General features: G+C 53.7%; 9 protein-coding genes and 1 non-coding gene across 10 annotated transcripts; 4 read left to right on the top strand and 6 right to left on the bottom strand.

The window, feature by feature from the left end:
• Positions 1-234: 234 nt before the first annotated feature.
• On the bottom strand, positions 235-650 carry BDP55DRAFT_543421 (vacuolar ATPase assembly integral membrane protein VMA21; the record flags this gene model as incomplete). The annotated part of the gene is made up of 2 exons (XM_060568407.1): positions 235-368; positions 446-650. 2 exons carry the CDS (start codon positions 648-650, stop codon positions 235-237), a joined length of 339 nt encoding a protein of 112 aa, XP_060434657.1.
• Positions 651-1389: 739 nt separating this feature from the next.
• On the top strand, positions 1390-4500 carry BDP55DRAFT_542581 (SNF2 family domain-containing protein; the record flags this gene model as incomplete). Its single annotated transcript, XM_060568326.1, has 1 exon — positions 1390-4500. One exon carries the CDS (start codon positions 1390-1392, stop codon positions 4498-4500), a length of 3111 nt encoding a protein of 1036 aa, XP_060434656.1.
• A 614-nt stretch (positions 4501-5114) lies between these two features.
• Positions 5115-5357, bottom strand: BDP55DRAFT_514540 (uncharacterized protein; the record flags this gene model as incomplete). The annotated part of the gene is made up of 1 exon (XM_060567737.1): positions 5115-5357. A coding segment is annotated over one exon (243 nt), but the record flags the coding sequence as incomplete, so codon positions are not given.
• Positions 5358-8092: 2735 nt separating this feature from the next.
• Positions 8093-8458, bottom strand: BDP55DRAFT_690718 (uncharacterized protein; the record flags this gene model as incomplete). The annotated part of the gene is made up of 3 exons (XM_060576895.1): positions 8093-8219; positions 8280-8311; positions 8366-8458. 3 exons carry the CDS (start codon positions 8456-8458, stop codon positions 8093-8095), a joined length of 252 nt encoding a protein of 83 aa, XP_060434654.1.
• A 234-nt stretch (positions 8459-8692) lies between these two features.
• Positions 8693-10404, top strand: BDP55DRAFT_314405 (fumarylacetoacetate hydrolase). Its single transcript, XM_060566704.1, has 6 exons — positions 8693-9064; positions 9125-9364; positions 9422-9457; positions 9509-9853; positions 9910-10010; positions 10071-10404. Exons 1-6 carry the CDS (start codon positions 9050-9052, stop codon positions 10201-10203), a joined length of 870 nt encoding a protein of 289 aa, XP_060434653.1. The 5' UTR covers positions 8693-9049; the 3' UTR covers positions 10204-10404.
• Positions 10405-10630: 226 nt separating this feature from the next.
• On the bottom strand, positions 10631-10717 carry BDP55DRAFT_t56. The gene has a single exon. It is a non-coding gene; the product is annotated as a tRNA-Gly (tRNA).
• Positions 10718-11937: 1220 nt separating this feature from the next.
• On the top strand, positions 11938-14228 carry BDP55DRAFT_542832 (uncharacterized protein; the record flags this gene model as incomplete). Its single annotated transcript, XM_060568355.1, has 2 exons — positions 11938-12692; positions 12755-14228. The coding sequence occupies 2 exons, from the start codon at positions 11938-11940 to the stop codon at positions 14226-14228; spliced, it is 2229 nt and encodes a 742-aa protein (XP_060434652.1).
• Positions 14229-14696: 468 nt separating this feature from the next.
• On the bottom strand, positions 14697-16576 carry BDP55DRAFT_542663 (general substrate transporter; the record flags this gene model as incomplete). Its single annotated transcript, XM_060568333.1, has 6 exons — positions 14697-14885; positions 14947-15683; positions 15739-15996; positions 16048-16151; positions 16214-16339; positions 16401-16576. The coding sequence occupies 6 exons, from the start codon at positions 16574-16576 to the stop codon at positions 14697-14699; spliced, it is 1590 nt and encodes a 529-aa protein (XP_060434651.1).
• A 3883-nt stretch (positions 16577-20459) lies between these two features.
• BDP55DRAFT_517639 (uncharacterized protein) lies at positions 20460-20850 on the top strand (the record flags this gene model as incomplete). Its single annotated transcript, XM_060567752.1, has 2 exons — positions 20460-20576; positions 20665-20850. Coding segments are annotated over 2 exons (303 nt in total), but the record flags the coding sequence as incomplete, so codon positions are not given.
• Positions 20851-21101: 251 nt separating this feature from the next.
• On the bottom strand, positions 21102-22770 carry BDP55DRAFT_543012 (ribosomal protein s28e; the record flags this gene model as incomplete). Its single annotated transcript, XM_060568372.1, has 4 exons — positions 21102-21424; positions 22359-22397; positions 22496-22579; positions 22710-22770. The coding sequence occupies 4 exons, from the start codon at positions 22768-22770 to the stop codon at positions 21102-21104; spliced, it is 507 nt and encodes a 168-aa protein (XP_060434649.1).
• Between the last annotated feature and the right edge of the window lie 202 nt (positions 22771-22972).

Here is a 22972-nt window from a genome sequence, read left to right as displayed (position 1 = left end):
AATTTGATAGGGCTAATTGCAATGCTGCCGTGGCTTCCAACCAATAAAGGTCTTACAGAAGACCGAGTTAACGAGATGAAACCTCTTCTCAATAGAACGGAGCTTGACGTCAACAGTGTATCACATCTAATGAGAGGGGCAAGTGACACGACTTCCATTCCTATGGAGACTGCGAATGCATTCCAGATTGTGATCCCAGTCAACCAGGTTCCTAATGACCATCCATCCAAACTCTCAACGGTCTTTCTTCCCTTGCTTCTTTGCTTCCAGCTGGTCGCTCTGATCCTCCTTCATTGCAACGATAACATAACTGATCAATACCACGTTGGCCATGACAGCAGCGAGGGCGCCAGCAAATGTCGAATTACCTGATCAGATCAGTCGGGCGTGTCCAGATCCGTTTGGCAATGTAAGGAGACAAAGCGGAATCATATATGCAACTTACCCTTGAAGAGGAAGTCGACTGTGGCAAAGTAGGTGCCGATGGGCAAGACAATCATGGCGAAGGTGAATCCGAGAAGCTTCAAGATGACATCCATTGGAACAGCAGGAGTAATGTTGGACTTGTCCCCGGCAGCTGGACTCGCACCAACCACGTCATCCTTCTCGAGGATGGTCTTCTCCGAAGCGACGATACGTCGGGTTGCCATGGTGTGTATCTATGGTAACTTGTAAGCGCATTATCCTATAGAGCTTGTCCTAAATGACGGGAATCTTACGTGGTGCTGAGAAACGACGTTGGAATAAACTCGTTGTCAATGCAGACGTTGCGGAAGACGCGGAGTTGATGGACGTTTGGTTGGGGGGCTTATGAGTTTGATGGTCCTGCTCACCGAGCCTTGCTGCCGAGCTCCCCTAAAAAACGAGACGTGAAGTCAAAAGACAACGCTTACAGTTTAAAGCGATATATCCCCGCACGGTGTTTTAATTGATGACGCCAACCACGTGCGGACGCGCTATGGGGATTCGTCTAAGCGCGTTTCTTTGGATTCCCGTGTCAACGGACATGGGGGGGCGTTGCGATCTGCCCCAGAAAATTCCCACTCCAGTGCCGCCGTCGGTTCAAAATCAATCTCGACTGTCGACCGCTCCCGCCAGTCTGCTCAGGAGCGCGCACACATCTTGGAAGGCGGTACCTGTATCCGTAATTGTCAATCTGCTGCTCTTCCTCCTTGCGATTTCTTCTGATCTAGCGTCAATTATCTCGCACAGCCTTTCGACAATCGGCAATCTTCACATAAGCAAAGCCCTCGAGTCCTTCTTTCCTTTGAGCAAAACTCTCCCCGCCTTTGTATTTCGACCATTGTCTGCCTCCTCACCTCCGCTTGTCAATTTCTCCATTTCCACCTTCTCACTCACTCCCAACGAGCAACAAAGACTATACGAGCCATGGTTATCAACTATACCCTCAGCTCCTCACCGCCACCGGTGGGCAGCTCGGCAATGGGCACGTCACCGATCAGAGGCATTCGTCGCGGTAACGATGCCGACGAGCTCGCCGACGAGACGATCCCCGAGTCCCCGTACCAAACACAAGCGACGCAGATTGTCAACCGAACGTCACTCGCGTCCCAGGCCAAGCCGCAGCCCGACGCTTCCTCCTCCCCCTCTTCGCGTTCAGTCATTGAGGTTCCCGCATCCTCGCCCTTCCAGAACAAATCCAGCTACTTCTCACGCCTTGTGCCCCCTGGCTCACGGTTTCAGCCGCCTCCCACGTCACAAGCGCCTTCCAATCCGCGGAAGAGACCCTCGGCGGAGCCTGTGCTCATACAAGGCTCGTCAGACGACGAAGATGACCGAACATCCCGCGGTAACATCAGCCAGACGTCTTTCAAGAAGCACGTCGCAAACTTCGAGTACGTTTCGGTGGATAAGCTGCAGAAGAAGATTGAGGAGGTCTCGGAGGCGCTTAACGGCACGATACCTGTTCAATACTATAAGGAAGCTTTGACCGCATGCCACAACAACGTCGAGGACGCGATCAACTACTTGTTGGACGGTCGGCATCTCAAATCCAAAGTCAACAGCTTCGTTAGCTCTACCAAGCCGAGCATCACCGTTGGAGACGAAAGAGCGAAGAACATGGACCGCAAATTAGGTAGACCCGGCTCACCCAGCAAGCCAAAGTTACTTGGGCGACATGCCCCGACCCTACCTACACCTTCTCGAAGCACCACGCCCTCCCCACCAAAGCCCAAGCGCAGGCGCTTGATGCAAGGTCGTCGCCCTGGTAGATCTCCACCTGCGTCCCAGCAGCAGCCTCACGAAGACGAGCCGTCCCTGGATGAGCTTGCTGCCGACAAGGTGGACGAACCCATCATCATTCCTGATGACAACGAGGACGAGGATTTTGACAATGAGGAAGAACTGAACGAGGCGGTCAAGGACAGTCTGCAGGACAAGGCTCTCCAAGCCATCAACACCAGCTCGATCGCGGATTTGTCGGCCATGACGAACATCAAGTTGGACGAGCTAAAGATCATTGAGACCAAGAGGCCTTTCGACACCATCAGCGAAGTACAAGCCGTTACGGTGGCCAAAAAGGCAAACGCCCGCAGTAGGAGGCCCAAGGTTCCAATTGGAGAGACCCTGGTCGACGCAATCATGGAGTTCACTCGCAGCGTCAATGCCATTGATGAGGTTGTAGCCGAATGCGAGAAGAAGGCCAACAAGGTCAAGCAGGAGATGAGCCGTTGGGATCTCGACGTCAAGGGTCAGAAACGGAGCACACAAAGCTCTGCCGCTAACAGTGACCTCCCCCTGACGCCGACGAGCTTCCACACGCACAAGCTCTCAGAGCCGCCGATTCCTTGCCAGCCAAAGTTTATGGATGGAAACTGCACTATGCGGCCCTTCCAGTTGTTCGGTCTCAACTGGATGTCCCTGCTGTACAACAGTGGATACGGATGCATACTGGCCGACGAGATGGGTCTGGGCAAAACCTGCCAGGTCATTTCTCTCATCTGTCACCTTGTCGAAAACTTTGAGAAAACCGGAAAGGGTGAGAGGCCGTGGCCCAATCTTGTGGTTGTACCACCGTCTACATTTTCGAACTGGATGGTGGAATTCCAGCGCTTTGCTCCTGACCTCTCAATTCTTGCGTATCAAGGCCCGCAAGCCGAACGCAGAGAGATAGGATATGAGATGCTCGAAAACCCGGCGGACTACCACGTTGTTTTGACAACCTATACCCAAGTCGGCTCCGAGGAGGATCTGGAGGCTCTCCGAGAGCTGCAGCCCGCCGCCGCCATCTTTGACGAGGGACACAAGATGAAGAACCCAAAGACCAAGATCTACAAGGACTTGATCAGGATCAAGGCCGGCTGGAGAATGCTTCTCACTGGCACACCTGTTCAGAATAACTTGATGGAAATGCTGGCGTTGTTGAACTTCATCGACCCACTCCAGTTCAACGGCCGGATGGACCAGCTTCAGTACATGTTCAGCCAAAAAGTTACCATTCGCGACGTCAACAATGGTGCTTTCCTCTATGGCGAACGTGTTAGCCGAGCCAGAACGATTTTGGAGCCGTTCATCTTACAACGTCGCAAGCAGCAGGTGCTCTCCGACATGCCCGCCAAGATTTGCAACGTCGCATACTGCGATTTGGCACCAGGGGTACAGAAGGAACTGTACGAGGACTACGAACGTCTCTTCAAAGCCGGGCCGGTTAAGAAGACAACTGCCGGGCGGCAGAGCGACCAGAACAACAGCTGGATGCAGCTTCGGAAGGCGGCTCTTCACCCACAACTATTCCGTCGTTACTTCGATAACAAGAAGGTTGAGAAGATGGCGAAGATTCTGATGCAAGAGGTTCCACAATCCGAGCTACAACAACCGCGAATCGATCATCTCATTGGAGAGTTGCAAAACTCTTCCGACTTCGAGCTGCATCTCTGGTGCCGCGATTACGCTTGCATCAGGCATCTTGACGTCCCTGAGGGTTCGTGGATGGACAGCGGCAAGGTCGTCAAGCTGTTAGAGCTCATTCACCAATACCGCGACAACGGTGACCGAGTTCTTGTTTTCAGCAAATTCGCAAAGGTCATTGAGATCCTCCGGGAGGTCCTCCACAGCGATAACATCAAGCACTGCGTCTTGTACGGCCAGACCAACGTCGCCGAGCGCCAGGACCTGATTGACGAGTTTAACAACGATACCGATATCACGGCCTTTTTGCTGACGACCGGCGCCGGCGGTACTGGCATCAACCTGACTTCTGCCAACAAGATTATCATCTTTGACCAGTCCGACAACCCGCAAGACGACATTCAGGCCGAGAACCGAGCCCACCGCCTCGGCCAAACGCGGGATGTAGAGGTGATTCGCCTGCTGACCTCGCACACCATTGAGGAGCTCATCTATAAGGCCTGTCAGAAGAAGATTGAGCTCGCCGAGAAGGTCACTGGCGCGGTGGAGGATTTGGAAGACAAGAATGCCGAGGAGAACTTGGAGAAGGAGGTCCGAAAGATGATGGCGGACCAGTTGACGCCTTCGTGATTCGGCGTCTTTTTTTCTTTTTGCCCCCTCGAGACCAAGAGCCGGTCAGCATTGTCCAGAGTTGTATGACATGATACCACAGCATTGAGAGCGAGAAGAAGGGGGGTCAGAGACATTTGTATTAATCATGGCAAGAGAGAAATGAGGCATCGCGAGGTGTGCTAGGTTGATTTTCCACATAGAGCTTCTGGTGAGGGACATAAAGGCAGAGGAGAGAATGGGGCAGGAAACTGAGTCAAGGAGAAGCAGAGCGCGGATGACTCCATGGTGGAGCCGACGTGCGAGTCTCCTTCCAGGCTTCAGGATAATGGTCTGGAAAGGGGCAAAAGATAGAAAAGATAAAGACTTATTCGGTCTAGACGATAGACGAGGATTGGGACCTGTCAGGGCAACCTCGGCTGAATGAACTACATGAATCGCATCAGGTCCCTTCCGTCCCTTTGCTGCATCACGACGTGACGGTAGTGAGATGGGCAATTAGGATTGATGCCCCTAGAGGCAGCGATGCAGAATCTAAAACTACTAGACAAACCCAAAACCTTTCCTGATCTTCGCAAATCCTAAGAATGATCTGTACTCGTTTGTCACTGCGCTGCTCTTGCCTCCCGAGCGGCTTTGGATTGTCGAATCTGTGCCTTGAGTTTCCTCGAGTCGGCTCTCCTGTTCCGAGCGCGCTCCTTGGCTGGATCCGGTTGATCCTCTTCACCCAACGTTTGAAAGGCCTTCAAGTCCGCCAAGAATCGACGAATACGCACACCCGTCTTTTGTCGGATCCATGAGTCAACCTCTTCATCACAGGCGGCCGATATGGCGATGTGAAGACCTCGCAAAACATCTCTGTCATCGATACCCTTGTCGTCCTGCTCCCTGAGATCGGAATTATCACTACCTCGCAGTATTTTGTGTGCCTGCTCGGGTTGTTTACCAGAGGGTAAGAGAGATTCCCCACCGAGAGGTTCTGGAAGTGGCTCGCCATGCTTGGCTTCTAAAGTCAAGTTAGGGGCAGCTTGTGCGTCTGCTGCCAAATCTTGTGCTGCGAGTGCCTCATTCCCAGATTTCTTGGCTTCTTGCATCTCAATTTCCCGCGAAGCAGCTTCCATGGCCACTTCAAGTGACGAAGATGAGCTCAAGGTCAATTTCCATGTGGATGGTAAAGCAGGATTTGGCGTAATGCTTCCGCGACTCGTCTGAGCCGACCGTTCTCTTCTTTCCAATTCCGGGAGCTTTGCTGGTCCTGGCAGGCTTCTGAACATCCTCCCAGACTGGAAAATGGGCGGGTGCTCGAACTCCGTCGGTGCAGATTCGTTAAGTAGAGCGGCCTTTTCCTTGGCCTTGCGTTCAGGCTGCCTGATCGAAACTCTGAGGGGCTTGTCTACAACACCGGTTGGCCGTTTTGATTCTGTGGGTATTTGAGCCTTACGTGACTCTTCCGCCCGCACCTGGGCGGCGTTCTCGTCTGACTCAGATAGTACGGTAGCTTCCACTAGTCTTTCGGCTACGGGATGAAGCACTTTGCTTCCCGGTGGAAAGTTCTCCTCGTTAGAAAACACGTCTTGCTGAGATTCCTTACGTATCCCCTTAGGGGCTGAAGACTCGAGCTTTGCCGCCTTTGATTGTTTCCTCGAGCGGTCACTACGCGCTTGAGCTCTTGGAGGTATGGGCGGTTTATCATTCTCCAAGTCACTAGGTACTGCTTTCTTCGGAGACTTGCTTTTGGGACTCGGCATTTCCGCCTCTTTGCGAGGAGGGGGGGCCTTCCGTGGTGGCCGATAAGTTGATGGACGCTGTGCCGTGTTGCCGTGCCAAGTTTTGGCTCGAACATCTTGAGAGGCTTTCTCGCCTTTGGAAGGATTAGCAACGGCTTGGCCGACAATCGTAGAACTTGACTTACGCCAGCCCTGCAAAGCCTCTGCCTTCTGGGGGTAAATTGGTTCCCACTTTGCCAATATCTTGTTCGGCGTGTCAATGGTCGTCGGTGTTGGAGCGGCAGGTGCTCGGCCCATCGGCATGTCGATCGACTGGTCTTTCGTGCTTGGAAAGCAAGGCAATTGACAGCATCTCGAAGTAGAGCTTTCCTTCTTGGCTGGAACTTCATCGATGAAGGCGAGCTCCCAGGCGTCTGGTTGTGCAAAGGCGACCTGCGTACCCGACGTTGATGAATCGGATGAGCTTGTCGAAGCGCTCCTCAAGCCATTAAGCTGAAGGTGGCCTGGTTCACCTTGCTTTATGGTCTCCTTAGGTCGAGCCAAGATCGACTCTTCTTTGATGTCTGGTGGATTCATCGCCTTCGTATCCTTTTTTGGAGACGTTTTGGGCGGCGACTTCTGACGTTGTTGTTCAGAAGTCACTGCTAGACCGACAGCTTGGAACTGTTCCTCATACGGAAGAAGAGCTGTAACTGTGTGTAGCGATATAACCGACTCTGGTGTCGGCGTAGAGACGGGTAGCTCCCCCGCAGCCTTTCTGCGTTCGGCGTATATCTCGAGTTGCCTGGCAAAGCGGTTCACTTCACGGTGTCGGCTAGAGGTTCTCGATGGGGGTTGAGGTGGTCGCAGAGATTGGTTTGATGATCTGTTTGATGGCGAAGCAACAAGAGAGACTCGACTCTGCTGCGAAAGACTCCGACGAACAGCTTCCTACAGCTGTGGATCAGCAACTCCGAATCGTCTCTCGCGGGATGCCACCGATTCGCGGTGCTGAAATGTGGGACCAGGGTCCGCCATGGTTGACAAAGGGTAGCCATGGATTTTGGAAAGACTCTCGACCAAGTTGGGGGCTTTCGGCCGAATTGGTGATCCCGAAGGACCAGCAACTGGTCTCCTACGGACGGGACGTGACTTTGAAGCCCGATTTGGGACAGCGTGTTGGTAGCGAGAGGAAGGGCCTTGTGGTCTCGGCGATCTAGGAATGGTTTGGACCGGGGGCTCCATTGCAATATACCACGGAGGAGGTGTCCTTTGTATGGAAGGTCTGCTGCGTCTTCGTGGGGCCGGTGTTAAGGGTTGAAGAGCGTTCGAAGCCACAATGCTGCGCAGTCTTTCTAGTTCTCGCTCCTGGGAGACGATGATCGGGACAAGTTGGCTTGTTCTTCTGGTAGACACTACAGTCGTTTGAGAGCGGGTAACTTTGCCGGATGGAAGTCTGGCTCTGCTGGCGCGCTTTGTGTGAACAATTATGCGTTGCTGACGGCGGAGGCTTTCGACAGACCGGCTTATGGGCTTGCGGAAGGCGTCTTCTGCTGCTCTGTGTGCCAGTTCCGGCTCAGATATCAGAACGGGCAGTGAGGGGGAACAAGTGGAAATACAATTGCAGTCTCGGAAGACTCTGTCGCACTCAAGCATCGTCCATGCTCGCTGCACTGGAATGGTAGAGATGGATCCAAAGAAGAATTTTTGTTGGTATCATGTGGTCTAGGTAACAAAACGTAGCACAGAAGAGACATGTGGTGATACAAAAGGGAGGCAGTCGGTCCTGTTCCTTGCGTGCGGCCCCCCTGAAGATTAAGAACGAAGTCCCTTCCCAAGCTGACACAGAGCCGTGCGAGGAAGGATGCAAAGAAGCCCGATTACTTGGCATGAGGATGGCGGTTTCTTTACCGGCTGATGTCCTTGATGCTTGGTGAAGAATACGTCTCGAGTTGGCGGCGGCCCTTCCGCAACAAATGCTCTACAACGGAGAAGTCGCGCTTGTCCACAGTGATGTACCTTTCGAATTCTGTCCTGATGTGCTGGTCAGTATGGTGCTAAACAGGAAATAAGAAATCTGATGCATGAGCTTGCCTGGCAAAAGATTGAAAGTGAGGCCGCGCAGTCTACGGCGATGTTAGCATCTCACATGCAAGTCAAAGAGGATGAAGAAATATTACCTCGGGCTTCTTCCGAATCTCCCGAATACATTGTCGATAAAGTGCCAAAACCTCCCTTTGAAGACCAGAAAGGCCACGCCTTGTTATTGCCATCTCGAACGTCAACTCGGTGATACTGCGGAAGGAATGCTCTTTTGGTGGCTCATGAAGAGACCGTCATGGGAAAGTTGGATGCTCGAATCATTGATGTCAACCACAAGAAAGAGAGCTCCATCGCTGTAGCTTGGGCCAATCAGGAAAGGCGGAAGTCGCAGCTGTTAGTCGATTGAATGACTCAGCATTAACATACGCTGGAAAGAGCTTCTCGGAATTGTGGAGTTCTATCCGGAAGAGGTGCACGCAGCACAGCTGTACTTTTGCCGGGAGCCCATGGCGTAATGATGCCGATGCATTAGCCGGCGCGCCAGAGTACTACACAATTCAGTTCGCTCTGGCACATCTGACGCCGAACAGCGAGCCGGGGCTTAGCTCTGGAATCCGTGTCCTGGGGGGCAAGTGTGGGGTCGACGGATGGTAATCGGAGGCTTCAGGTTCGTGGGGTCCAGTTGCTACAGCGTCTTCGGCACCTCTTCCGATATTCGTCACATTCCATCATCTGCAACATATTCCCATCTATTGTACGATATCTTGCTTCCTTTCTTCTCGAGCCTCAATTTCTTAGTTTTCCTTTGATTAATCGTAACAATGTCCTCATTTTCCGTGAGTCAATTGCTGGCCAGCTGTAGGTGACAGCAGCCACTGTACTAACTATCATACCAGAGACTCGTTCGCTTCCTTGCCCGGGATGGCAAGACCTACTACGGCGATGCAATTCTCCCCAACGGCGTCACTGATATCGCCAAGGCGAGGCAGGCCAGGATCGTGACAGGCGACATCTTTGGAAGACACGATGTCACAGAAAACGTCGCCGACATCCGGCTTCTGCTTTCTCCCCTTGCGCCTGAGCACGTAAAGACTGTACGCTGCCTCGGCCTCAACTATGCCAACCACGCCAAGGAGGTGAGATAAGAGTCAAGAATCCGAAAAGCTCCGCACAAACGGCTGACAGCTTCCCAGTCAAACATGGCAATTCCAAAGTTCCCTGTTCTCTTCGTAAGTCATAGTCGTCTCCAAGGAAAGAAAGGGTAGACTGACCATTCTCAGTACAAGCCGGTGACCTCTTTGGCCGGACCAACTGATCCCGTCCCTGTGCACCCGATCGCTCAGACCGGCAGCACGCTGGACTACGAGTGCGAACTGGTCATTGTCATCGGCAAGACCGCCGCGGACGTTTCCGAGGACGATGCCCTCAACTATGTTCTCGGCTATGCCGTGGGCAACGATGTGTCACACCGCGAGTGGCAAATCCAGCGTGGCGGCGGGCAGTGGTCTCTCGGCAAAGGCTTTGACGGCTGGGCGCCTTTCGGGCCTGGCATCGTGACCAACAAGGTTGTCAAGGATCCTCAGAACCTCAAGATCTTTACCAAGGTCAACGGGGAGACTGTTCAGGTGAAGTTTGGGCCGTAGTCACACGACGTGTGAACCCAAAGCTAATAAATGGACAGAAAAACAACACCAAGGACATGATTTTCGGCATCAAGAAGACAATTTCCTTCTTGAGTCAGGGCACTACGCTGCTGCCGGGAGATGTCATCTTCACCGGAACGTAAGTAGATCAATGATGAGTCCTAGCCGAAGTTCTTACTGACCGTGTGTGTGTGTCTAGTCCCGAGGGCGTTGGCATGGGTCGCAAGCCCCAGCTGTGGCTCAAGGATGGAGACGTTGTCGAAGTTGGCCTTGAGAACGTGGGCTCTTGCATCAACAAGATCGAGTTCAGCAAGGTCAAGTCAAAGATTTAGGAACAGGGTTGAAAGTGGCGAGGTGATGCAGTGTATTGTCACAATTGCTAAGTTAGTGGCCAGTTGTAGAATGAAATCTTGTGTTTGTTATGGAGTTTGATCACGACTAAGCCGAGGCTGTGAGATGGCGCCCGCCGATATTGCGGCCGAAGCAACACGAGCTGGCGCATCAAAACATCAAGAGGTTCAAAATGTCTAATGCCGAGGTACTTGAGAGATGGTAGGTCGGTAGGCTTGGTTAGGCTGACTTCCTCCTCTATGGGCTGTGCAAATCGCTGCGACTCCTCCATTCGTAAAAAAGCAGACGCAGATTCGGAATACGCGCAGCTCACAGGTTGTTAAAAACGTCTCACGCGAAGTGAATCAGTAAGTCGACGATTACTCGTGCTTAGACACTCAAAAATGAAAAAGAAAGACGCGTCTGTCTTGCATCCGCCGATAATCGAAATCGGGTCCCTTGCTAACCGCGAGGAGTCATGGAAGGCAAGGATGATAACCACTACACTACAGATGCTGATGCCTAATCCAGCGAAGATTGGTAACTATATATCGATAAGTGAAATCCCTGTATGTAGGGTGCGCTTTCTGGCACGTGCTCTCCTCTGATCCTCTATGTGTTGCTAGGCCTCATTTCTTCCCACTCTTTCCAGCTTCAAATGGAAGTCAGGATGCAACAGAGGAAAGAGGAGATCATGTCCTTTTTGTATTCATCTGGCGCTTTTCGTAACTTACCCGTTCTCTATGCTCTACCAGGCTGACGCTGTTTCAGCTCCCAACCAAGGATGCCAATCCATGCCGTAATCGGCGGAAACTCGGCCTGCAAGGCACAACAGCCCATACGACATGATCCCCACGACCTATAGTTTATCACCAACTGGAACATTTCCACCATGAGCCAGACTATTGACATCCAATCTTCAGGAGGCTAAGGGTTGCGTGATATCTTATGGCACCAAGCAACCCCTTCGATGACCAACTGCGGCAGTTATTACAGACTGACCTCGTCCCAGGGCGCACTGCACCGCCCGCGCTAAGTAGCCGAACGTGCCCAACTCCGCCCCCCCTTCCCCCCAAACACAAACACAGCCGGTCGCCAGTCGGCCTTCTTCGCGCTCTACAACATGTCTCTTCCTCAAACTTGAAAGCACAAATCTCACCAACCAGGTCTCGGCTCGCGACATCGTGCTTGACGAGTCTGCCTTGATCTAATCAGCTCCGGGTCGACGGCTAACCAACCTTCTTCTTCCGTCGCAATGTTTACATCAACGCTAAAGCCGATCTTGGCCGCCAATGCCATGTAGGTAACTTCATGTGGTGTTTCTCCATACCACCTGCCCCGCCCTTTTGGAAAGTCTAGCATTCCAGCCGGGGCAGATTCAGCCCTGTGGTCTGTGAGCTGTTATCAGAGTGCCTCGTCGTTGTTCCCAAAAATGGGGATTCTTCAAGGTAGGTTGTCATGAGGCTCGGTGGGGGGGAGCCGCCAAGCGCACCTTGGCTTCCTTCATGCTCCGCTTTCCGGCTCACGCCATACAGAGGGGAAGTTTCCTACGCTTCATCGACGGGATTGGTCAGATGCCACATATTATCTAGCCGTGTCTGCTGTGTGAGATGTCTACCTAGATGGACACTTTCCGGCCTGAGTTCTCCGTCGGCGAAGAGCTATAATCTACAATCCTACCTAAGACAGCATCTTATACCCACTACATGATTACAACTGCGTCGACCATCATCGAGATGGAAACCGCGACGAATGTGCCGGCTCGCCTGGAAGACTACGTGGGCTTCTACGGCGATCCGTTCGTGACCCTACGAGACTTTGACGACGGCGACGATGTGACACCCAGCCTGGCTCTCAGCAAAGGAAAATCAGCTCATAGTCTCTCCGATGAAAGTGATATCACAGAGACAAATCCAGTCCAAGAGAACGACGAGGAGGCCGAGTGGACTAGATACAACCCGCCGGCATCTCTCAAAACGGCCCCAAACCTCACTAACACAGTAGCCCTCGAGATCCTCCAGCTGTCCATCCAAAACCTCGAGGCGAGAGCCGCCGAGGAGAATCGTCGCCGCCAGCTAGAAGAAGATGAGAAACAGCGAGAAGCCGAAGCAGAAAACGCAACCGATGACGGAGACGGCACGGTTAAGGAGCCATATCTGCCCATCATCATCACCCCCGACGGAAGACCCGAACCGTCGTCGGCGGTCGAAACAGGACATGATGGTGTCGAGGACCTCAAGCTGTTTCCAGAAATGACGGGAGCGGGCGATGGTAGCACGTTGCCTCAGGGGCTCGTCGTCTTGCCATTTCAACCCAAGAAAAGGAGCCGCTTCGCCTTGGCGAGAATCTTGCAAAAGATGAGTGAAAAGGATGCTGCGAAGAAGACGTTTCGTTTTGGCGGCAACTCGAGCAAGACGAGCTTAGAGGCAGCAACAGCGTCTGATGAACCTGCTACTGTGACGGAGAAGCAAAAGAAAGCTCCCGTTACTGTGTAAGCCCCGCCCCCCCCTTTCCCAACAATGAGCTCCGTTCTTGTTATCTAACAAAACACAGCGAATGCGTCTCATGCCTCGACGACTTCAGCCCCAAGAAAGCGATCAAACTCACATGCCACAGCTACTGCCGCGACTGCTTCGAGCGCCTCATCTCCACCGCCGTCCAAAATGAACACCACTGGCCTCCCAAATGCTGCCTCAACCCGATCCCAACCCGTACCGTCCACCGCCACATCTCCACCGAGCTCTCCAAAACCTGCAAAGACCGCGCTGTCGAGTGGGCGATCCCCATCGCCGACCGCACCTACTGCGCCGACCCCTCCTGCGGCGTCTGGGTGCGCCCAGAACACGTCGACGGCGCCTCGCGCCGAGCCCTGTGCCGCGGCCCCAACGGCAGCCACCTCACATGCAGCATCTGCCGCGGGCCACACCACGCCGACGACGCGGACTGTCCGCTGGACCGCGACCTCGCGCTGACGAACGCGCTGGCCGAGGAGGAAGGCTGGCAGCACTGCGGCCGGTGCCAGGCGCTCGTCGAGCACCGCGAGGCGTGCCAGCACATGACGTGCCGGTGCGGCTACCAGTTCTGCTACGTCTGCGGCCTGCGATGGCGGACGTGCGCGTGTACCATGCAGCAGCTCGAGACCATCAAGACGGGAGCCGCGGCGCGGCGGGCAGAGAGGGCGCGGCTCGAGGCCGAGGCCGAGGAGGAGCTCCGCGACGCGCTACGGCAGATTGAGGAGTTTGAGAGGGAGGAGGCGCTCAAGGCTGAGCTGCTCCGTCTCGAGATGGAGAGGCTTGAGGAGGAGGCGCGGATGGCGGAGGAGGAGGAGCGGGTTCGGCTCGAGAGTCTGCGGCGGTACGAGGTCGAGGTGCGGTACCAGGAACTTCGGGAGCTGCTGGACCAGATCCACGATCTGCAGGAATTCCTGGTGCGGTACCAGCACGATAAAGAAAAGGAGCTCGCAGCCAACGAGGCACAGACGTCGACGGCGGAGCTGGCGTCGAAGCAGGAAGCCGAGCAGAAAGCTCTCATCGAGACGGCGGCGGAGAAGCTGGCGACGAAAGTCAAGAGCTTAACGACGGAGTACGGCGCCCGCGTGCTGGCGGAGCAGAGGACGGAGGAGACGTACCTGCGGCAGCTGGAGAGTTTCTTCGCGGACCGCCCTTCGAGCGAGGCGCGGATCGAGGCGCTGATGCGGGATTTCCGCAGGGAATTAGATAGGGGTTGGCGGGCGTGGGAGAGGTGGCGGGACGAGGAGGTGGCGCGGTATAAGAGCAAGGTAGAAGAGGAGCGGACGATCCGGGAGGAGATTATGTATAGCGTCCGGAAGCGGCACGAGGAGAGACTCGAGAGGGCGCTGGCGGAGCTTGAGAGGAGGCAGGCTGCTGAGATTAAATGGGTTACGTTGGTTGTTGCCGAGAGGACGCGGATACTGGGTGAGAGGGAGAGCGCGGAACTGGAGGGGGAGGGTGTGGAGAGGAATGAGGCTTTGGTCGGGGAGAGGGACGGGGAGGCCGGGGATAGTTGACGCTGGGAAGGCGGCCTAGTCTATTTGATCTTGGCCGTCACTCTCATGATGTTCAAGACTCGACTTGAAAGCTAGCGGGTACTCGCGTAGATGTGGAAGTAGAGCATAGCAGTGGGCAATTTGTAGCGGTTGACGTGAGGAAACATCTCGTTAAGGGGGTTTGTAGTCTAAATGGTACACTTCACTTGTTAGTAAGGTGAGATTCATTTGTAGTTCTTTAATCAACGTTGGACTAGTACTGTCGAGTTAAACTATATCTTCACGCCTTCAATAAAACTAAAATTGTAGACGGTACAAGTGTCTGTAGGTTTGATCATATCATTATATAAGGTGTGTGTATCGCATGATTCTGTACAACATTAAATAGTAGGGTATCTGCATGCTCGTATATGTTTCGTGCCACGGAGCTCCAAGCCGTGAAATGCTAAATGGGGGTAAATTCCCAATGCGATGGTGTCAAGCAGACGTTCAACCGCGCTTGTGCTCCAGCTCCTCGGCCTCGTGGCCGAGCTTGAGCTCCTGCTCGACCTGCGCGAGGTCGAGGTCCGCAACCTGCGCCTCGGGTCCGTCGATGACCTTGACGAGCTCCTCGAGGGTAGGTCCCTTTGTCTCGACGTAGAAGAGGTACACAAAGACGAGTTCGAGGAAGATCCAGCACTGTTTGGCACAACGTCATTAGAAAGATATTCGCCGACGTACGAAAAAGGTGAAAACTTACAGTGTAGATGAGGTACAGCTTCCAGGTGTGGCCGGTAAAGTATTCAAACGCGTACGGGTTGGCGTAGTTGTTGAGCGTGAGGGCGGCCTGGACGGTCAAGTTGACAATCATGAGACCCTTGGCACGCAGCTTGTACGGCAAGATCTCGATGGAGTAGCTGATGAGGAGACCGGACCACGCAAAGGCGTAGAAGAAGCCAAACAGCCAGATGAAGAAGATCATGGCGTAGTTGGAGCCGGGCGAGCCGTGCTCCTCGTACAGGCCGGCGGAGAGGGTCCAGAAGACAAAGGTCATGAGCATACCACCGGTGGAGGCGAGGAAAATGGGCCTGCGGCCGAAGCGGTCGACCTGCATAGCCAGCGCCAGGGAGGTGATGAGGGAAAGGCCGGTCTGGCCAGCCGAGAGGCCGAGGCGGGCGGTGGAGCTCTCGATGCCAGCATTGGCGTAGAGGATGTTTGTGTAGTTTGAGATGATGGCGTTGCCGGACCACTGCGAGAAGAGACCGAGAGAGATGAGGACGATGAAGCGGTACTTGTTGCCGGCGGTGCGGAAGAAGTCGAGGTAGCTGCTGCTGTTCTTGGCGGCGATCTCGCGCTTGATGGTCTCGCGAATCTCGCGGAACTCGAACTGGACAGTGGGGTTGTTGGTGTCGCCGTTGGCGTGGTACTTGCCCAGGATCGCGAGGGCTTCGTCGTGGCGGTCCTTGGCGATGAGGTAACGGGGAGACTCGGGAACCCCTTGATATCATGTTAGAACCGCATGGAGCATCTCAACTCATGGAGGCTAGCTTACAGAAGATGAAGGCGAGCTGGATGACGGAGGGCACTGCCTGGCCAATGGCAGGAATACGCCACGACCACTCGTTTCCGAGGAAGTCGGTTCCGAAAGAGAGCCAGGCGACGACGAGAGCACCGACGTTCCACAAACAGTTGTAAACCGTCGTCAAGCGAGCACGATGCTGGGGGTGGCAAAGCTCGGCGAGCAACATGGGCGAGGTGATTTGGGCAAAGGAGTTGCCGAAACCAAGAAGGACACGACCGCCCATGAACACTGCGAATGGTCAGCCTATGAGAAGTGTAGCGAGTGATTCAAATTACTCACTGCCCATGCTCGTGCAGGCACCCTGCAAGACAGCACCCGCAACCATGATCAAGCAGCCGATGACAATAGGGATCTTTCTGCCAAAGTTGTCTGCAATGAAGGGGCTTGAAAGGGGTCAGTATAATATTCATGTGCCGGAGGGGTTTCGCGCGAGAACGTCGCTTACACAATGGGAATCGAAACCAGACTGCCGATTTGGTAAAAGGCACCGAGAAGACCGAGCTGGCCTCCCTTGGGGTGATCAAAGAAAGTCTGCCATGAGTCAAAGTTCTGGACCGAGTTGAAGAACATGCTGTAAATCACACATCGTCAGCAGACCGACCATTGTAACTCCACCACAATCGACAACTTACCCATCATAACCAGTGGTCGCAGAGGCAATGCAGAGGACGAAAGCGTAAAAGTAAAGCTTTCTCAGACCGGGGTCCTTCACCCAGTTGACCTTTTCGAAATCCGGCGCCTCATCCTGAGCTTGGACAACAGCCTCGCTCTGGGTCTTGTTTTGTGAAAGGCCCTTCAGGAATCCCATATTGGCGTCTGCTCAATGGAGCTGTATATCGTGTGTGGGTTTTGACGTAGTGAGTTTGACGTTTGGCGTTTTGCCGGCGACCAGAGCAAGAGCCAGAAGCAGTCTCCGCGTGTGTTTGGGCCAGAGGAGGACTTGAGAGGGACGGACAAGGCGAGAAAGGACAACCTCGATCTACGACGCGGGGTCTCCAGGTCTTATTATATGGAGCTGTGGATCATAAGACGAACAGTTGGGAAGCAAAGGATAAACAGTGCGAACAATCCCAAACGGGGTACCGGACCGGGAAGGCCTAGGTCTAGAGACCGGTCTTTTCTTGGGGGCGGGGGGTGTTGGAACCACTTGGTTGGGATCCTTTGCGTGAAATCCTAGCGGACGTCGGCCGGCCCCAATCAGCTGTCAATATCAAGCCAGCTTTGAGAAATATCGTCCTGTACGAGGACGAAGCAGCCTGTCGGGCAAGGTAGACTGCTAGTCCCCATGGATTTCCTAGTGCGTACGCGGCACAGGGGATTGCCACTGTCTCCCGGTAAAATGCGATGGGCTTGAACTGTTTCAAGGCAAAGCTTCGCTGTCAAGTTTGGCCCGAGAAGTCACAAGTCACGAGGGACGGGAGGCTCTCCTCTCTCTAGTGTATCCGTACTTGGGTCTTCCCCAAGAAATCTGCTGCCGTCCGAACGGGTGAATGCGAATCGGACACCTATTTCTCCAAACTTTGGCAATTGTATTTTGCCGGGCGCCTGTGTGGACACTTGAATCCCACTAGACAAGGACAAGACTAGATGGAAAAAGGACAAAAGGTGTGAGAGTTCCCACTTTGCTGAACGTTCCCCCTGGGGTCCCGTGGAGAAGAAGGTGGAGGTGGGCAGGGAGGTTGTCCTTCAAGTGGAGACGACGACGGTCCCGCCCGTTGTCCCATTCTCTTTCCCCAAGGTGACTCGACACATTCGACTTCGACTGAATCTTGGGAGGATACGTGTATGAACACCGAGACCAAGAGTTGGTTGTTTTCGGGAGCTTGTTGATTGACTTCAATGGCTGAAGTGTCGGACAAAAGGCTGAAGAAGACAGACAGCTTTTGCCGGTCGATTAACCCCAGAGATATCCTAGCAAGTGAGGACGGAGAGAAAAGGAACCGCAAATTTTAGACGAGTTTGGGGTTGACTAGTCGACCGCTGCGGGGAAGACAAGGCCGAGGTGGACGACTCATCGCTAAGCTAAAATCGGCTTTCTTTTGAATGTGGGCGCTGGGAACATGGCGACTCGAATTAAACCCGGCATGACGCCTCCGTGACTCGTCAGGTTTCCTTATTCTATCCCGTATGTTTCCGTATGCCGTGCCGTTTCTGGGCCGGCTTGATGAAGTGATCAAGCCGGGGCCGCAACGAAGTGTCAGTCAATAGTTGCATCTCACACGCAGCCCTACTGCTTTCTGGGGAGATGAGAAAAATCTCGCTCGCCACGTGAAAACGAGAAATTCTTTCGACGCATGAAAAGCAGTAAATCCTACAATAAGGTGCTTCGGTGCTCATGCCCGGGGACCAAAGTTTGCTATGATGAGGCGGTAGGCCAAGCCGAAAGTGCAGACATCTCCGTCCCGTCGATGCAACTTTGTCGAGGAGGGACCCCTGCTTAGAGAGAAACACCCTCGGTAAAGCTTTCCACCGTGCTATTGGTGTTATTTCGAGGACACGGGCTGTGGGTATAGGGTATGCCCAAAGCTAGAAGGATTTTTTTGCGCTTACTCAACCAACTCAGGCGCATTCAGATTCCAGAGACAAGTCTGCGTTTCCCCGGTGAGTTATGGCGATGTGAAATGCCTCGTGACGCCGTATGGCGCTCTCAGCGCGATCAGTCCTCATGCCGGCGGGATGGATTCCGCAGCAATGGGGCGACAGCGGGTGTATGCGAATCTCTCGCAACTTGGTCGGCCGAGAACCGCTCCTCTCTGAGTACCCACAGACCCGCCCTCCCCAAGGTCATTGAGGGTGTGGATTCGTGGGCGCGGGGAGGGTCACCACAAGGGCTAAGATTGATCCGTTGATACTGCTGCTCGACCATCAGTCGGTCCACGATGATGCGGAACAGCCCGACTTTGCATACCATCCCGTCCTGTAAGGAGGGCTGTAAGGAGGGATCAAGAGTGGTGAGGCCTGTTATTCTCAGTCAGATCACTCTTTGACTGACTTTCGCAAGGATCCTTGCGAGATGAAGAGTTCACGTGGGTGTCTTTGAGCGTACGTGTGAACAGCGGTGGGGGTCTGGGGGGAAAGTCCTCGCAGACCAGGCCCTTCAGTGGTACGACACTTGAGCAGCTCATGCCCAGCATGAATGATCGAGTTCCTTAGTCGAACGGTTCTGCCTCTACACTAAACCGTCGTGGGTCGTGGGGATGCATTTGCGGAGCTCCAAGACAACGCTGAGAATCGCACCGTGTCCATGTTGACTGTTGGAGAAGACTCGAGTGATTGGAGATACTTAGCGTGAGGTTGAAAAAACGGCTACTGCGCCGCTGCCTCACATGGGGTTTCTTCCAGGATACCACGTCGTTGACCGGCGCTACCCAGGGCACTCGAAGCATTTAGCCATTTAGCCTGATATCAGGCTAAAGTGACGCCCGGTAGTGGTTGATGGAAGTGAGATCGCGCTATACCAATGGCAGAGCATTAGAGTGCAGGGTCTTGCTGGTGACTGAACCAACACGAATGGAGTTACGACTTGATTAACCGTAGTCGGCTCTCAGCCGACGCGTTCCTTGTTGCAGACTTGCAAGTTGCAAATCGATGTTCGCGTTCAAGACAGAGTCAGCCGCCTTCGTGCTTCCTCCTGTCCGTAGTGTCTTTCAACCGGGCCGACTTCTTCGATGGACGGCGGCCTGTGGACAATCTAAGCAGCACATAGCAGCCTCGGTAAGAGCGACAGTGGCATGTCCCACAACCAGACCAGTCCAGTCCACTCATAAATGATCTCTTCATCTGAACACCATGGCTGTAAGTATCTTGATGCACTAATTTCGATTCACGCCGGCAGCTGTATCCGAAGGCCGCAGGTTCGCGAACGAGACCACCAGACTCCTTGAAGAAAAGTGCCCAGTTCTTTAATCACACAGTTGTCGGAATGTAGTCGGCTTGCGGCTGCTTCTCGAAAGCAGGGGTAATTTATCCAGAAATTGCCGGCATGTCGCCGCTAAGGGTATTATTCCCAAGTTGCCGATTGATGGGAGATCGTCGAATCCATGATCTTGGGACCAATTGCTTATATTGCTTGCAGCGCAGCATCTTCCAGGACTGGCCCCTGAGGAGTATTCATAGCAAGCCGCAGGACCAAGACATTGACGTTCCCGTGGGAGCAACCGTCAAGCGACGGTACCTGCATAGTAGCCGGTGGCCGTCTTGTTCCGTGGCCGCTGCATGTTGGCGATACCACGAGAGCACAACTCAAATGGGTGGTCTGCCTTCACTTGTCATGTTGATTCTCTCGGGAAAACTCTTCCGGTAATGACTTTGATGAAGGTTCTCCTTCGAATCGGCTCAAACGCGAAGTTGTGAGACGATGCATGAAGCACCTTTAATATGCATCCAATGGGTATAAAGAAGTTTTGAAGTTCAAGGCGTGTTGAAGTGAGGAATTGTGACAGACTGTACGGAGTAATGCAGTCTGGGTGATGGGTGCACGGACTCCAACTCAACCAGCTCCTTCCCCGCACAACTCCGGTATCATCCCGTACTCGTCCCACTGACAACTTCCATCACGAGATTCACTTTTCCCCAATCGCAATCAATTGGCCAGGTAGGCGTGTTACTGCCGCCTGCCGCTACACCATATCCCAAAGACGAAGGCCGCTGGCACCCAGATGGATAAACTCAGCGCCCAAGAAATATGGCATCTGAAGCACAACTTCACAACGGCCAGAGAGACATCCGAAGAGCACTTCTTCCGATGCTGGAACCACCAGGACTGTAAAGTGTGTCTGGCGGAGAACGAATGCAGCTGGTGTCCCATGGTACGCGTTCTACCGCGCCAAATCGGAACCGAGAAAACCCGGATCTCTTTGCTAATTCGTGATGTTCTGTTACTTGCCCATGATATAGACGTCCGCCTGCGTCCCTAATCCGTATGCGATTCCTTTGCTGGCACCCGCCTACGACGAGAACATTTGTCCACACTGGGCGGAACGATGGGAGTTGCGCACCAAGCCGCTGGGCTGTCAGGTGTCGACCATTACGAGTCTGACGTCCATCATCTCCATTGTGTCGACGCTTGTCGTGGTCTTGTTGGTGACCTTGATCGTGCTCGGCGTCCGCTGGGTGAGACGACGGAGTAAACCGGACCCGGATTGGTGGCGGGTGTGGAAGCATGAATGGAGACGGGTGCAGTTTTGGCGACAGCGACAGCATCGGAACAGTGAACGCGACCCGTTGCTTGGTCAAGCTCACAGCACGCGAGATGGCACGTAGCGGAGGGAAATAATACTGCTGGCAGGATCTGTAGAACAGAGTCACAGATAAGGAGGCTACCAGAGACGCCTTCATCCGGAGCTGACGGGAGGGATGATGGCTACTTCATCGCCGGACCGTATTATCGGGCCCTCCTCGTCGTCTGCTCCAGGAATATCTACGTATTCTAAATTGACAGTCACCAAGCACGACTCTAGGAATCTCTCTTTAAACCCGGCATATCTCTCTTCAAGTGCATCAAATAGCGTCTTCAAGGGGAGAGGGGCCTGCAGCACCTCGTACTGTTTGGATGTAAAGGAGCTAGCGCTTGCAAAGAACAGCACGTTGAAGTGATCCTTGGGTGGCCTGGGAGCCGCAGCCATGTTTCGAAGAATGATCGGTAGGTATCTGCAATCTTTTTTGGGGGTTAGCCAATGCTACGAAAACTTTTGAGAAAACGCAAAAAAGTGTAGTTGATAGTGTTGGTGTCAGAGATCTTGGTGATAATTTTGATTCTTCAGAAGAGTTCAGGTAATACATGCTAATTTGGATACATCATCCCAACGTTTGTAACGGAGCAATAAAAAGAGACTCTTTGACTTACCACTTCGCGACGAGCCCCTTTGGAGGGTTGAGGGGTGAAGAAGGACAAACCATTGAAGTGATTGGGAATCCAGGGAAGTTTATAGCTGCAGGACAGGAGCTGAGGGAGTGGGGCAGTCCAAGGAAATTTTCGTTGGCCCCCAGTCACGTGACGCAGACCGAGGAGTCTGCCGCCTCGCAGCTTTGCGGCTCTCAGGCGCGGCTTGCGGGGCAATTTGCGATCGTGGTGACAGTTGCAGTCTTGGGAAGTCAATGTTGAAGGTCGCTTTCAAGATTTTAGCGACAGTCTAGCTGATCGCGGGTTCGTCCGGCACATGACATCTTCTCATAACGTTCCCCGCGGGGATGGCATCATTCAAGCAGCATGAACCGCACAGCAGTCAGTCGAGACGTTAAAGATTGGTGCAGAAGATGTTTTGATGAATTTTCCCAGGCTGTCCATTGATTGATATATCTCGTTAGACGCCGTTCCCTTTGCCCCTTCCAACGTCGCATCACAAACAGGTACACGAGGTCGATTCTTCGTGCAGAGTTGCCTCGCGGCTGGGGTGGGAGAACCTTGCTGTATTCGCAATGCCAGAATCCGTTTTTTGACTCCTCTAAACACGAAAGCCGTGGGCTCGGGTGACGAAGCCCTCGCAATGTTCCTGTCCCATCCTCAGAACCATGATTCCGTTCCTCGTAATGTCCATAACACACGCCGCCGCTGCCGATTCGCCATGCTTATCTCAGTCTGCGGGCCTCACGCTCAGACTCGAGCAAGCAGAGGATGTCGTCCTCACGGACTAGTAGAACATGTCAGTACTTCTTTGATCCTTCGGGCTTGTCGCTATCCGCCCCTCCCTTCGATGAGAGGCGGTCGCAGGTATCCGAGGTCGCTTACCGGGTCCCTTGACGTTACGGATAATGGAACGGGTCTCGTCGTCCATGAACTCGACGCGGACTTGGGTGACACCACCGCGGGAGCCTGTACGCAGTCAGAAAATCTGCCAAAAACTCGTCCCTCCTTCCGTCTCGGTTTCAATCGTGGGAATCGATCTTCGTCGGGGCGAGGGCTTCGTTTGTCTTTAACTTTCGGGGGAAGAGGCGGGGCATACCGGTACGGCCCAGGACGCGGGTGACCTTCACGAGCTTGACAGGCTGCTTAGCGGAATCCATTTTGACTGCTGGCGGAAATTCTACGTCAGTCGGTCAAGATCTCTGTCAATTTTTCTCGGGCGTCGCGACACGTACATGTATGTGGTTGCGAAGGGTGCTGCTGGGTGGTGGGCTGCGCGGGTTGATGGATGACTGCGAGTACGATCTTTTTTTCGCTGCGAAGACTTGTGGAAGGGCTTTAGCGAAAGGAAACCCTTCCACT

The sequence above is a fragment of the Colletotrichum godetiae genome (assembly GCF_030913485.1).
Source record: "Colletotrichum godetiae strain CBS 193.32 chromosome Unknown BDP55scaffold_5, whole genome shotgun sequence".
Taxonomy (NCBI): domain Eukaryota; kingdom Fungi; phylum Ascomycota; class Sordariomycetes; order Glomerellales; family Glomerellaceae; genus Colletotrichum; species Colletotrichum godetiae.
The sequence above is the reverse complement of the archived record's forward strand: the minus strand, read 5'-3'. Positions and strand labels throughout refer to the sequence as shown.

Bases quoted from the DNA above. Each gene is read 5' to 3' on its own strand.
- BDP55DRAFT_314405 (XM_060566704.1), top strand. The intron at 9,854-9,909 runs GTGAAGTTTGGG...ATAAATGGACAG, and splicing joins TCAACGGGGAGACTGTTCAG to AAAAACAACACCAAGGACAT. The intron at 10,011-10,070 runs GTAAGTAGATCA...GTGTGTGTCTAG, and splicing joins GATGTCATCTTCACCGGAAC to TCCCGAGGGCGTTGGCATGG.